This window comes from Tachypleus tridentatus, chromosome 9 (genome assembly GCF_004210375.1).
Source record: "Tachypleus tridentatus isolate NWPU-2018 chromosome 9, ASM421037v1, whole genome shotgun sequence".
Classification (NCBI taxonomy): Eukaryota; Metazoa; Arthropoda; class Merostomata; order Xiphosura; family Limulidae; genus Tachypleus; species Tachypleus tridentatus.
In genome coordinates this window covers 12785683-12802121 of record NC_134833.1, presented here as the reverse complement: position 1 = coordinate 12802121, position 16439 = coordinate 12785683, and the positions used below count along the sequence as shown (strand labels likewise).

Sequence of the window (16439 nt, the reverse complement as noted above, 5' to 3'; positions counted from 1 at the left end):
TGTAAGAATATACAAGTTTAAAACCAAAGTGAACAAAGCTTAGGAAATGGCAGATTTTATAGTATGTTCTAAACCAACAAGCGAGCAAAGCTTAAAAATATCAGGATATCTTGTATATTCAAAACAAAGTGAGCAGCGTAAGATGTATTTTATGTTGAAATCCAATAAGCGAGAAATATATATGTAAAAACGGCTCGTTTGGGTTGAGTTGTTTTTTGTTTTCTTTAACGTAGAGGAGTGAACAATGTTTCGACCCTCTTTGGTCATCGTCAGGTTCACAAGGAAAGAAAGAGGTAACTGATGGTCGAAACGTTGTTCGCTCCTCTACGTAAACAAAAAAAACTCAACCCAAACGAGCCGTTTTTACATATATATTTCTCTACAAGTTGGTTTTCTCGACATCACTGATTAATAAGCGAGAATGCCTTGAGAAATATTATAACATACTATAAGTTTGAATCCAACACCACCACCAAGTTCGTTCTCAAAAATGCCAACTTACGACGTACGCTCGAGACAAGGGTTAAGGAAGAAACGAAATCAATACTTAGTGTTAAGCTATAATAAATGTTTAATGCCATAAAGACTTCTGTTAAAAACAACGTAAGCGAATAAAAATATAATTTTAATCGCCCTTAGAGTTTTTAAACCCTAAATCAATAAACTAACTTATAAATGTTTCATACAACAAGCTCAAAAGTAAATATAAAACGTTTTCGATTGCTTGTTTTTGCTAACTCCTTGAAACCTAATGCTTAGTAACAATATTTTTTGCGAGTCCTCCGCTGTTACAGCATTAAGCCTACGGAATTACAATGCTAAAATCAAGGGGTTCGACTCCCCTCGGTTAGTGGTTTTGCTATAAGAAAACACACACACAGTTGGTTGTAAAGGTCGTATACGTGGTTATTTATTTTGTTACTAACATGTGTTTCACATTATACCAAATAAACCTAGACTATTTATTTTGTTACTAACATGTGTTTCACATTATACCAAATAAACGTAGACTGTTTATTTTATTACTAACATGTGTTTCACATTATACCAAATAAACCTAGACTGTTTATTTTATTACTAACATGTGTTTCACATTATACCAAATAAACCTAGACTGTTTATTTTGTTACCAACATGTGTTTCACATTATACCAAATAAACCTAGACTGTTTATTTTGTTACTAACATGTGTTTCACATTATACCAAATAAACCTAGACTATTTATTTTGTTACTAACATGTGTTTCACATTATACCAAATAAACCTAGACTGTTTATTTTGTTACTAACATGTGTTTCACATTATACCAAATAAACCTAGACTATTTATTTTGTTACTAACATGTGTTTCACATTATACCAAATAAACCTAGACTGTTATTGTTATATTCCAGGTCCAGTTTTCAATATACAATGCTATGTTAACTATTAGTTGTGAGAGAGTGTATTATAAATGGGAAAAGTGATACTGCAAATTACATATATTGGAGTATTTATTATAAGATTCTAATTAATAAATTGTTTAGGAAGGAAATGGATAGTTATAATTATAGTTATATAGTTATAATAACTTATCATCTCGTTTCTGTCACATACAAATGTTTCATAACGTACACAATGTAATGTCGTGTGAACAACTGTCATTTACAAACGTTTCATAAAATACATGTAGTGTGAATATGTCACTTAGAAACGTTTCATAAAATACATGTAGTGTGAATATTTGTCACTTAGAAACGTTTCGTAAGACACATGATGTAGTGTTGTGTGAATATCTGTTATTTAGAAACGTTTCGTAAGACACGTGTAGTGTGAATATCTGTCACTTAGAAACGTTTCGTAAAATACATGTAGTGTGAATATCTGTCACTTAGAAACGTTTCGTAAGACACATGATGTAGTGTAGTGAATATCTGTTATTTAGAAATGTTTCGTAAGATACATGTAGTGTGAATATCTGTCACTTAGAAACGTTTCGTAAAATACATGTAGTGTGAATATCTGTCACTTAGAAACGTTTCGTAAAATACATGTGTGAATATCTGTCACTTAGAAACGTTTCGTAAGACACATGTGTGAATATCTGTCACTTAGAAACGTTTCGTAAAACACATGTAGTGTGAATATCAGTCACTTAGAAACGTTTCGTAAAGTATATGATGTACTGTCGTGTGAATATATGTAACTTAGAAACGTTTCGTAAAGTATATGATGTACTGTGGTGTGAATATATGTAACTTAGAAATGTTTCGTAACGTACATGATGTGTGGTGTAAAAACATGGATTTTACCAACACTTTGTAACATGTATGATGTAGCGTGGTGTGAATATTTGTCACATATATTAACATGTATAAACCTTGCAGGTTTCAGTTTCATGGTTCCAAACCTATTCATGTAAATAAACAGAAAAATGAGTTACCTCTTCGTCTATGGTTATCTAAGATCTGAAAATCATATGACTTTAAAACTGTTGTATAAACGTTCATAATTAAGAAGTAAGTTCCGAGTTAGGAACCGTTACCAAAGTGGATTGCTTGCAAGATGGAGCTGTTTTGTTGCTATTGGACAAAACTGACATGTATCAAGTATATTACATTTATATGTAAATATGACTATAAAGTTACGCTAACGTAGAACAGTGTATGTCTAAAAGAAAACTATTGCACGACAAGTTTTCGTAATTAGTTGGTCAAAGTCATGGAACTTTCCGAAAAGACAGGTAAATTTTCTACATATTTTCGTAGGTACACGTATGCTATTACTAGGACACTCATTAGTTTTCTTAGTTAAATGCTACAGACTTTGTTGCTTGTACTTCTTAAATGGTCCCTAGTTTATGATCAACACACAAATCAATAAAAATTTTCATTCACACTGTGAAAAATTACGTCTTATTCTCATACAGCATTAGGCCTAAGTTCATTATTGTTGACAAACATCATAACTTAATACATCTATATTTAGTGTGAAGCCACTTTGTGTTTCTTTACCTAGAATTAAATCACTTACTAGTTATTGAAATACAAAGTAGTTTCACTTCAGCTAAATAAATATAAGTACAGGTGAAGTAGGGATCATTCGGTATTTTCACAACGTAACAGTATCTTTCTAAGTGAATGCCTACAATGATGGTGACTTTACAGGTTTAATGTCTATTATGTATTTATGAAACTTACTCACAGCCTCTCGTTTCGTATAAGTGACACATTAAATGTGTCACCGTTTCTAGCCTGTTATGATTAAAAATATTAAAACAGGTACGACTAAACTGTTTGTTTGTTTGTTAATTTTGAAAAAAAGTATTTTTTTTCCATGTGGCTTTTGCTTACTTCAAAATAACAATTTACCAAAGTACTCATTTTAACAGTGCATTATGTATACGTTTCTATATCTTTTGTGTATTTTTGAATTTCGCCTTAAACTACACGAGAGCTATCTGCGCTAGCCGACCCTAATTTAGTAGTGTGAGACTAGAGGGAAGGCAGTTTGTTATCACCACTCACCGCCAACTCTTTGGTTACTCTTTTACCGACGAATAGCGGGCTCGGCCGTCACATTATAACGCTTCCGAGGTTTAAAGGGCGAGCATGTTTGGTGCGACGGCGATTCGAACCCGCGGCTCTCAGATTACGAGTCGAGCGCCTCAACACCACCTGGCCATGCCAAGCCCGTTTCTATTCTGAAAATGAAGACTCTACTTAAAGGGATGTGTGTCATCTAACAACCAAGGGTATCGGAACCCGATTTCTAGCAGTATAAATCCACAGATATAGCAAAGTGCCACTGGGGGAAGGAGGCCTCTTTCTGAAATCAGAGAGCACAATCTTCGTTGAATCTATGATGTTGTTGTTGTATAAAGCAGTAATTTCCCAAACTCCTTTACTCTGAGGCTTCCTTGATGTGAATAAGAAAGTTGGAGCTCTCTCCCTGTAACCTATAATTTTAGCAAAAGGGGTGTCGTAGTAAAAACAATAACATCTCCTTTCGATATACTCCAGCATTCAATTAATTCAATATAATTTGTATCAACTTATTATTTATTTAGAATTAAGATTAGTTTATAATATTTGTTTTTGGCCCATTTCTGGCGGATCCTCGGTATTGGGAAACACTGGCTTAGAGGACAGAATACGCAAGTCTCTAAGTATATTGTTACAAAACTGTTCACAGTCACATCTGCGTATGTTCTGAAAGGGATTTGAGACTGTTCACAGTCACTGTGATTTCTACACTTAATTAATTCCGCGTTCTACTAATATTATACTCATTGTTTGGACATCGTGGACATTTGCTTGAACTGTTCGAGTTCTTTCTAACTTTTATCAACATCACAACGTGTTATAAAAGCAAACAAACAAAACTAAAACTTAATTATTGGGTTTCAGCCACTAACCTCAAACTTCGTAAAATTATACAATAAAATCTTAACCTGTAGTAGAAGAAATATTATAATAACTTTTGATATGTAAAATGAAGGCCCAGGTAAGAATGTTTTAAGTTGAAAATAAATGTGAACGGATTGTTTGTTAGTTTTTTTGAATTTCGCGCAAAGCTAGTCGAGGGCTATCTGCGCTAGCCGTCCCTAATTTAGCAGTGTAAGACTAGAGGGAAGGCAGCTAGTCATCACCATCCACCGCCAACTCTTGGGCTACTCTTTTACCAACGAACAGTGGGATTGACCATCACATTATAACGCCCCCACGTCTGAAAGGGCGAGCATGTTTGGCGCGACGGGGATGCAAACCCGCGACCCTCAGATTACGAGTCGCAAGCTTTAACACGCTTGGCCATAAATGTGAACGATTAATCAAAGACTATACGAGCATAAAGCCACGTGCCAGTTGTATATAATACAACTAAGATTAATAGTGATATTCGAGTGTACTTCATCTGGTGTTTCCTTCTTTTATTCACAGCCGAATGCCATTATCATAATCTGTTTCCAAGCGGGAAAGAAATCGACAAGAATCCAGAACTGGATCGTACAATTATGGGTAAGTTACTACTATGTTAAAGGTGAAACAATATCGATTATTATTAACACAAAAATACAAGTGATTTCATAAACTGATAACGGGATTGTGAAATCGTCTCTTCCTTGTTTACATACAATGAAATATTTTAATAATTGTTATAAACATCTCATAAAATTACGTCTACCTCTCTCGATAACGAAAGTTCATTCTCAAAATGCCCCCAAATGGCACAGCGGTTATGTCTGCAGACTTACACTACTAGAAACATAAAATCCAGGTTTTGCGACGCGTGGTGAACAGACAACAAATAGACAAACAATAATACGAAGGAATGTTAGGCTTAGAAAGTAATACAAGCTGTTCGAATAATAAATATTTGAATAAAGCTTTTCTAGTCTTCTATCACTTATAAGGATAAGTCACAATGAACATGTCTTTACTGTTATCATGCTTTTGTCTTCTGAATGTTAACTGTTAAACTGTATTTGTGTAGTTAAACTCCATCAGCTGTTACATCATAATCCGCAAATGAATGTTGAAAGGTTTTCGTAAGCCTTTTTAAATAGAGAATGTGTACTTTTACTTAGATACAATAACGTATCAACACTAAACTTCTGGAAAAAGAACTTAAAAAAAACACTCGCTGGAATTTTATGTTCAATAATATTACACAAGGTTAAGCCTAGTTAGGCTAAATTGTTCCGTAAATGACGCAATATAGATTGTAAAATACTTCTCTGTGATTACGAAATTGCAACAAAGAACGTACAAGAAATATAAAAGCTTTAGTAATGAACAACAAAATGAATTTTCATCAATTCCAAAAAATCATAAGGAAAGAAAAATTCACGAAATACTAGACCATGGATTATATAGAAAAATTCACGAAATACTAGACCATGGATTATATTGTAGCCTAATATACCATAACTTTTTCTTCAAGTGTTTAAATAATTTTAAACTTAATATCACTTGGATGTACATAAATTATCCGGTGTTTGACTATGAAGGAATAATCCATTCTGTACTGGACTTTATTCTAATATTTCTCACAAAATCATTGTAGTAATTCTTTTCCCGCCATAAATCAATAGTTTTAATATTGTCTCGAATTTCTTTGTACAATAAATTTCACGCAAAAATACTTTAGGGGATATCTGCGATAGCTCTTCAAACTTTAGTACCTAATTTATACAGCAGTATACCAATAAAAAATCGCCTAATCGAACAGTAACAAATAACCTTCTTTTGAGCGTCCAACAAATAATAATATCAGAATAACTTATCGAATTTTCTAAGGGCATGAAAATAAAATGTGTCGTCTTTCTTTATAACAGTTTAAAATTATCTCTTCGAACATCCAATACCCCTAAGCGACACAATGGTATGACTGCGGATTTATAACGCTAGAAATCGGGTTTCGATACCTGTAGTAAACAAAGCACACATAGCACATGGTGTAGGTTAGTGCTCAACTTCAAACAACTTAATTTAGAAGTTATAGAAAAATAATAGAAAGCACTGCCTACTTTAAGGTTACTTTTACCAAGAAAAACTGGATTAGACTGTTAAATTATAACACTCCAATGGATAAAAGGACAAGCATGTTTGTTGACGGGATTCAAACCCTCAGATTGTAAGTCTAGTGCCCTAGCCACCAGGTTGTGTTTAGAATGTATATTTTAAACATAAGTTTATATATGAACGTAACAAATATTCAACATTAATATTTTGGTCCACAGAAAATTTGATTATTAGTTTTCCCTTAACTAGGAGGTTCTATTGGCGATCAAGATGTTCCAATTATATCGTTAAAAATAAAATTATGAATTATATTTTCGATTTATTTTGTATATATCAGCTATGCGATATAATTCTGAGATAGTGGCTCTCAGTGCATTCTTCATCCGAGCAAACCCGTATTTGGAGTACATTTTATGTCCACCGCGAGAAATCGAACACCGGAATTTAATGTTGTAATACATTGAACTTAACATTACCACACAGGGGGGCAATTTTTATGTAGTACGTTGACAATAATTGCTCAGATGTATCAAAGACTATTAAATGTTCTTAAACAAGAGAGACAGATGTGAACATGTCAGCTTACAATCAGCTTTGAGATGGTATCACTGTGGCATTTATCTTTTTGTAAATATCTTTTGAATTCTTTGACTCCACTACTTACTGATCCTTTGCTAAACATATTTTAGGTTCCTTGACTCCGTAAATTACATATCCTTTGCTAAACATATTTTAGGTTCTAATTCCGTTGTTATTTATCCTTTGCTAAACATATTTTAGGTTCTGATTCTGCTACTTATTTGTCATTTATAAACATCTTTCATGGTTCTAATTCCGCTTGTTATTTATCCTTTGCTAAATATTTTAGGTTCTTACTCTGCTAATTATTTATTCATTCATAGACATCGTTTATGTTTCTTGACTTCACTACTTATTTATCCTTTGATAAACATCTATTAGGTTCTTGACTCCACTAATTATTTATTCTTTGGTAAACGTCGTTTATGTTCTGACTTCACGACATATTTATCGTTTGGTAAACATCTTTCATGTTCTGATTCCACTACTTATTTATAATTTGGTAAACATCTTTCATGTTCTGATTCCACTACTTATTTATAATTTGGTAAACATCTTTCATGTTCTGATTCCACTACTTATTTATAATTTGGTAAACATCTTTCATGTTCTGATTCCACTACTTATTTATAATTTGGTAAACATCTTTTAGGTTCTTTGACTCTGCTACTCATTTATTTATTAGTAAACATATTTTAGGTTTCTTGACACCACTAGTTATTTTTCCTTAGGTAAACATGTTTTAGGTTCTCACTCCGCCACATTAAATGTCTTTCTACTGGGGCGTTTCGTGACCTATTATACAAATAAATTAGACTGTAAATGCTCTTTATTTGTCCGAATGAATTTCATTTACAGTAATATTTCCCGACAGTGGTACTCACATCTTGAAATATCCTTTATAAGACACTGGGAGTAAATACTGACAAGAAAGAAATACAAGTTAGGAAATGCTAACACTGAGACTGAACACAAGAAAATCGTGTTACTTTCCGAATTCAATTTTTATAATGTATTTTTATAACTCATATTATAAATGCGTTTATATATATATATAATTATATTCCGTTTATTAATAACAAAGTTTCCTTGTACAAAAAAAAATCACAACGTCTTTAATACATACGAGGGCTGTTCAAAAAATACGCGGACTGACGTCATAAAACAAAATGTACTTTATTTACAAGTTACAGGTCTGGGACTCCTTCAAAGTACTCTCCTCCCAACGCACACACTTATCCCAACGGTGTTTCCACTTGTTGAAACAGTCCTGGTACGCTTCTTTTGTAATGTCCTCCAGCTCCTTCGTCGCATTTGCCTTAATCTCGGGAATCGTCTCTATTCTTCTTCCTTTCAAGGGTCTTTTGAGTTTGGGAAACAAGAAAACATTGCAAGGAGCAAGGTCAGGTGAGTAGGGGGGTGTGGGTGGGGAAGAACAGTGATCGAGTGTTTGGCCAAAAACTCACGAGTTCTGAGGGCTAAATTTCGCAGCAACGCGGTGCATCTTCAATTTTCGGTCAAAATCTCGTAACAAGATCCAACTGATATCCCACACACTTCAGCAAGCACCAGGGTGTTGATTTTGTCGACGTGTGGGTCGTCAGTTGACGTGGAAGGACGTCCAGGACGCTCATCATCTTCAATGGAATGTCGACCATCCTTAAAACCTTCATGCCACTTGAAACATGCCGTACGATTCATAGCAACATCACCGTAAGCCATGTTAAGCATAGCAAAAGTTTCAGTCGCAGATTTTCCAAGTTTAACACAAAATTTCACAGCAAGTCGTTGCTCCTTCAGGTTATTTATTCTGAAATCCGCCAAACGAAAAAATCGCACTTCACTTAAAACTGCGTAACTAATACACAAATAAAGATATCTGCAATCGGAAATGGCGTCGTAATCAGCTGATCTGTGCAAACCTAGCGACACCAAGCGGATTCCCCTGGAACCAACTGGAGCCGCGCAATTCAAACAGTCCGCGTATTTTTTGAACAGCCCTCGTAGATATATTTACTAATAAATATACTCAGCAGTGTTTATTACCTTTCATTTTCAAATGCTACGAAGTGAATCATGGCCTAGCTTTGCTACTTATTCATTCCTCTTTGTCTGCTAATAGACTAGAGAGAGGGTACCTAATCAAAAGTACTCATTTATTGGATGATATTTTCACCTTTTGCTAGTTGATTGGTGAACTTAGATTGTACGTTACCAATAAGGAGTGCTCTTTTTTTCTTATTAGCATGCACTATTTTTTCGTCGTGTCTATTATTAAGTGTTCATTGTTCGGGTTTTCGTTACAGTCTCTGCTCACGTGGTTGTAAATTTCAAAGTTATTAAAATGGCTGTTAAGCCCACTCTCCTTGATTCTAGTAGTTAAGGTTCGAATCGCTGACCTAATGCAACAAAGATATTTATATGTTATCAGCGATATGTTTTTGAAGACGATATTCTGTCTCTAAGTACTGTATCCGTTTGAAGGTTCTAGCTTCGTCTCTGCATCTCAAACTGTGATAAAATCACCGTTCTTGAGATATGCAGAAAGTTAAAACTTAATCCAACAAGTAAGTGTCAAAAGCACTAATTACCAGCACATGGGCCACTCTGGTCAAGTGTCATTCTTATGACACAAGTGCGCTTGCAATGTGCGGGACAGGATTTTATGGCGACGGAATGCAATAAATTGGTCTTCATATCCTCCCAGCTCACGTTAAGCCTGTTTAGAGTGTTGTCATATGCTTTACAGATTCCACCGTCCCACGGTAAACCTATCTACTAAAGTGTTGTCATATACTTTACAGATTCCACCGTCCCACACTAAGCCTGTCTGGAATTGTCATGTGTTTTACACAATCCACCATCTCACAAGCTAAGCATGTCTAAATTCTGGTCATATATTTTATAGATTCTTCTGTCCCACGCTAAGCCTGTCTAAAGTGTCGTCATATTTTGTACATTCTACTGTCCCACGCTAAACCTGTCTGGAGTGTCGTCATATTTTGTACATTCTATATCTCACGCTAAACCTGTCTAGAGTGTCGTCATATTTTGTAAATTCTACTATCCCACGCTAAGCCTGTCTAGAGTGTCGTCATGTTTTGTACATTCTACTATCCTACGCTAAACCTGTCTAGAGTGTCGTCATATTTTGTAAATTCTACTATCCCACGCTAAGCCTGTCTAGAGTGTCGTCATACTTTATAGATTCTACTATCCCACGCTAAGCCTGTCTAGAGTGTCGTCATGTTTTGTACATTCTACTATCCCACGCTAAACCTGTCTACAGTGTCGTCATATTTTGTAAATTCTACTGTCCCACGCTAAACCTGTCTATAGTGTCGTCATATTTTGTACATTCTACTATCCTACGCTAAACCTGTCTAGAGTGTCGTCATATTTTGTAAATTCTACTATCCCACGCTAAGCCTGTCTAGAGTGTCGTCATATTTTATAGATTCTACTATCCCACGCTAAGCCTGTCTAGAGTGTCGTCATGTTTTGTACATTCTACTATCCCACGCTAAACCTGTCTACAGTGTCGTCATATTTTGTAAATTCTACTATCCCACGCTAAACCTGTCTGGAGTGTCGTCATATTTTGTAAATTCTACTGTCCCACGCTAAGCCTGTCTAGAGTGTCGTCATATTTTGTAAATTCTACTATCCCACGCTAAACCTGTCTAGAGTGTCGTCATATTTTGTAAATTCTACTATCCCACGCTAAACCTGTCTAGAGTGTCGTCATATTTTGTAAATTCTACTATCCCACGCTAAACCTGTCTAGAGTGTCGTCATATTTTATAGATTCTACTATCCCACGCTAAGCCTGTCTAGAGTGTCGTCATGTTTTGTAAATTCTACTATCCCACGCTAAACCTGTCTGGAGTGTCGTCATATTTTGTAAATTCTACTATCCCACGCTAAACCTGTCTAGAGTGTCGTCATATTTTGTAAATTCTACTATCCCACGCTAAACCTGTCTGGAGTGTCGTCATATTTTGTAAATTCTACTATCCCACGCTAAACCTGTCTGGAGTGTCGTCATATTTTGTAAATTCTACTATCCCACGCTAAACCTGTCTAGAGTGTCGTCATATTTTGTAAATTCTACTATCCCACGCTAAACCTGTCTAGAGTGTCGTCATATTTTATAGATTCTACTATCCCACGCTAAGCCTGTCTAGAGTGTCGTCATGTTTTGTAAATTCTACTATCCCACGCTAAACCTGTCTGGAGTGTCGTCATATTTTGTAAATTCTACTATCCCACGCTAAACCTGTCTGGAGTGTCGTCATATTTTGTAAATTCTACTATCCCACGCTAAACCTGTCTAGAGTGTCGTCATATTTTGTAAATTCTACTGTCCCACGCTAAGCCTGTCTAGAGTGTCGTCATATTTTGTAAATTCTACTATCCCACGCTAAACCTGTCTAGAGTGTCGTCATATTTTGTAAATACTACTATCCCACGCTAAACCTGTCTAGAGTGTCGTCATATTTTGTAAATTCTACTGTCCCACGCTAAGCCTGTCTAGAGTGTCGTCATATTTTGTAAATACTACTATCCCACGCTAAACCTGTCTAGAGTGTCGTCATATTTTGTAAATTCTACTGTCCCACGCTAAGCCTGTCTAGAGTGTCGTCATATTTTGTAAATTCTACTATCCCACGCTAAACCTGTCTGGAGTGTCGTCATATTTTGTAAATTCTACTATCCCACGCTAAACCTGTCTGGAGTGTCGTCATATTTTGTAAATTCTACTATCCCACGCTAAACCTGTCTGGAGTGTCGTCATATTTTGTAAATTCTACTATCCCACGCTAAACCTGTCTAGAGTGTCGTCATATTTTGTAAATTCTACTATCCCACGCTAAACCTGTCTAAGAGTGTCGTCATATTTTATAGATTCTACTATCCCACGCTAAGCCTGTCTAGAGTGTCGTCATGTTTTGTAAATTCTACTATCCCACGCTAAACCTGTCTGGAGTGTCGTCATATTTTGTAAATTCTACTATCCCACGCTAAACCTGTCTGGAGTGTCGTCATATTTTGTAAATTCTACTATCCCACGCTAAACCTGTCTAGAGTGTCGTCATATTTTGTAAATTCTACTGTCCCACGCTAAGCCTGTCTAGAGTGTCGTCATATTTTGTAAATTCTACTATCCCACGCTAAACCTGTCTAGAGTGTCGTCATATTTTGTAAATACTATTATCCCACGCTAAACCTGTCTAGAGTGTCGTCATATTTTGTAAATTCTACTGTCCCACGCTAAGCCTGTCTAGAGTGTCGTCATATTTTGTAAATACTACTATCCCACGCTAAACCTGTCTAGAGTGTCGTCATATTTTGTAAATTCTACTGTCCCACGCTAAGCCTGTCTAGAGTGTCGTCATATTTTGTAAATTCTACTATCCCACGCTAAACCTGTCTGGAGTGTCGTCATATTTTGTAAATTCTACTATCCCACGCTAAACCTGTCTGAGTGTCGTCATATTTTGTAAATTCTACTATCCCACGCTAAACCTGTCTGGAGTGTCGTCCTATTTTGTAAATTCTACTATCCCACGCTAAACCTGTCTAGAGTGTCGTCATATTTTGTAAATTCTACTATCCCACGCTAAACCTGTCTAAGAGTGTCGTCATATTTTATAGATTCTACTATCCCACGCTAAGCCTGTCTAGAGTGTCGTCATGTTTTGTAAAATCTACTATCCCACGCTAAACCTGTCTGGAGTGTCGTCATATTTTGTAAATTCTACTATCCCACGCTAAACCTGTCTGGAGTGTCGTCATATTTTGTAAATTCTACTATCCCACGCTAAACCTGTCTAGAGTGTCGTCATGTTTTGTAAATTCTACTGTCCCACGCTAAGCCTGTCTAGAGTGTCGTCATATTTTGTAAATTCTACTATCCCACGCTAAACCTGTCTAGAGTGTCGTCATATTTTGTAAATACTATTATCCCACGCTAAACCTGTCTAGAGTGTCGTCATATTTTGTAAATTCTACTGTCCCACGCTAAGCCTGTCTAGAGTGTCGTCATATTTTGTAAATACTACTATCCCACGCTAAACCTGTCTAGAGTGTCGTCATATTTTGTAAATTCTACTGTCCCACGCTAAGCCTGTCTAGAGTGTCGTCATATTTTGTAAATTCTACTATCCCACGCTAAACCTGTCTGGAGTGTCGTCATATTTTGTAAATTCTACTATCCCACGCTAAACCTGTCTGGAGTGTCGTCATATTTTGTAAATTCTACTATCCCACGCTAAACCTGTCTGGGTGTCGTCATATTTTGTAAATTCTACTATCCCACGCTAAACCTGTCTAGAGTGTCGTCATATTTTGTAAATTCTACTATCCCACGCTAAACCTGTCTAAGGTGTCGTCATATTTTATAGATTCTACTATCCCACGCTAAGCCTGTCTAGAGTGTCGTCATGTTTTGTAAATTCTACTATCCCACGCTAAACCTGTCTGGAGTGTCGTCATATTTTGTAAATTCTACTATCCCACGCTAAACCTGTCTGGAGTGTCGTCATATTTTGTAAATTCTACTATCCCACGCTAAACCTGTCTAGAGTGTCGTCATATTTTGTAAATTCTACTGTCCCACGCTAAGCCTGTCTAGAGTGTCGTCATATTTTGTAAATACTACTATCCCACGCTAAACCTGTCTAGAGTGTCGTCATATTTTGTAAATTCTACTGTCCCACGCTAAGCCTGTCTAGAGTGTCGTCATATTTTGTAAATTCTACTATCCCACGCTAAGCCTGTCTAGAGTGTCGTCATATATTTTGTAAATTCTACTGTCCCACGCTAAACCTGTCTAGAGTGTCGTCATATAATTTATTAAAAAAACGTATTTTGTATTTTTGGGCCCGAGGACTAAAAGACGGAGAAGATAAAAAAACGTTTCTAAGATGCACATAATAAAAGACATAAATTCAATATATATCTTTTCATGAGATGTTTGGCCTAATTCAGGTGGTTTATTGATTAAAATAAACGACATAATCAGAAAATGTTAACAGACTGTGTTTCTTTAAACACATGTTCATTTACGTGAAAATTTATTCATTAAAATTTAAAATCCATTAATATATTTTTCTTTATGAGACACCTTGTGAATATTTTTTCTTCATTTTGAGTTAGTGTAATGAGAAGGAAACAGTCAAAATGCTCCCATCTAATGACCTAATTTAACGTAACTTAAAGTGGCTAGTAACTGTTGTTTATTTTATTACGATTATTTATTTCAAAACTAGCTTATCTATATCAAAATAAATCTTTGTGGTGCATTGTTTTATACGGGATACACCTCATTGCTTATGATGAAACATTCTAGAATAATCTATCGTAGCATGTGTTAGAAAGTTTAAAATTATTGCTGTCCATAGGCACTTAAACTTCAAAGCAAGGTGAATTTTTAGTGGACTTAAATTCACATCTAAGATATTGAACGCTATCTCTATAAACACAAAAACTAGTGAAATCTGTCATCAAACTATTCCATCATCGCAAAGAAACACAACTGCTTAATGAATAAATGTATGTTCTATCTCTAAAAATATAGGTTGTGAGGCTTAGCAGAAAACTAAAAGCTACCAAAAACGTAGTTTATAGGTGAATCCTTTCAGATAATTTGAAATAGATGTCGTTTCAGTGGAGGGTTTCTTTTGAATTTCGCGCAAAGCTACACGACGGATAATTTAGCAGCGCAGGATAAAAGGGAAGGGAGCTAGCCATCACCACCCACCGCCAACTCTTGGGCTGTTCTTTTACCAATGAATAAATAGTGGGACTGACCGTCACATTATAATGCACTCACGGCTGAAAAGGTGAGCATGTTTGGTGTGACAGGGATTCGAGCCTGCGACCTTCAGATTACGAGCCGAGATCCCAAGCCACGTGGCCATGAAAATGTATGGTGCAATTGTATACGTTATACAGTGTAATAGGACAAATGGCCGTTTCTTTTTAATTTTAACTTGTAACACGAAAAGTTGATACAGTGATAAGTTTTAACAGTTTTATAAGGAAGTACGTTACACTAATACAAAAGTACGTTAACATACAACGATTTACAGGTTTTTCAAAACAGTATCATGCCTTAGTTTTGCAATAGTACTCTAAAAATATCAAATATTTCATTACTTTCTGGACTCGACTGTTACCTATATATTATAATGCAAAATTGGCCTTAGTAACTGATTTCAAATTCAGATTATCACATCTTGAACCAAAAGGCTCACTTAAAAAAAAACTAAAATATAATTTCGTTTATTTGTTTGCATATGTCCCCAGTGGTACAGCAGTATGTCTGCGAACTCATACCACTAGAAACTGGGTGTCGATACCCGTGGCGAGTAGAGCAGAGATATCTCTTTGTTTTACTTTGTGCATAACAAAACAAACACAGACTTAATTAAAATAATGGATCAAATCTACGTAACACTGTGACACTGGGGTCATTTCCCCATATATGACAGGCAGGCGAACTGCTAAACCGATATGGCCATCAAACTTGGCATGTAGCCTTGGGAACCTGTGAGGATTCATAGAGCAGAGGATCATTGTTTGTAACTGGCATCTACAGTCATGTGAAAAAGTTAGAACACCCTATAAAAGGATGTGTATTTTTGCAACATTTTTGGATATATAGATATTTAATATCAATTTTAACAATACCGAGAGATTATAGGAATATAACTAAACAACTAAAACTGAAGAAAAGACTTTTCAAGATCTTCTGTAAATGTAATTCTACAAATAATGCATATTCTAACTGAGGAAAAAGTCAGGACACCCCCACATTTATTCCCACTTAAAATGGCTCAACTCACACACAGGTGTATCACACCAGGTGCACATGATTAGAAGATCGTTACTCAGCATTTTGAATGAGGCTTGCCCTACTTAAACCTCAAACATTTAGTTTGGTTTACTCCTGACTGTTGAAGTGAGAGTGAGCACCATGGTGAGAACAAAAGAGCTGTCTGAGGTCTTCAGAAAGAAAATTTGAGCAGCATTTGAGTCTGGTAAGGGATTTAAAAAGATCCCAAAAGGTTTTGAAATCAGCCATTCCACTGTCCAGAAAATAGTCAACAAGTGGAGGTTTTTCCAAACAACTGACAACATGCCCAGGTCTGATCGTCCAAGCAAGTTCGCCCCGAGAGCAGACCGCAATATGCTAAAGAGGTCTCCAAACACCGTAACATATCATCACGGGACCTACAGCAGGCTCTGGCTACTGTTGATGTGAAAGTGCATGCCTCTACAATCAGAAAGAGACTGCACAAGTTTAACTTGCATGGGAGGTGTGCAAGGAGGAAACCTTTGCTCTCTAAG

At 35.8% G+C, this 16439-nt stretch overlaps 1 protein-coding gene across 3 annotated transcripts in view; it reads left to right on the top strand.

The window, feature by feature from the left end:
• LOC143224764 (transmembrane protein 114-like) overlaps nucleotides 1-16439 on the top strand; it is a 126531-nt gene that overhangs the window by 63579 nt on the left and 46513 nt on the right. For all 3 annotated transcript variants that reach the window (XM_076453038.1, XM_076453037.1, XM_076453039.1), the window contains exon 3: nucleotides 4920-4997. In XM_076453038.1, the coding sequence (XP_076309153.1) occupies nucleotides 4920-4997 (78 nt within the window). The remainder of the gene's footprint in view (nucleotides 1-4919; nucleotides 4998-16439) is intronic.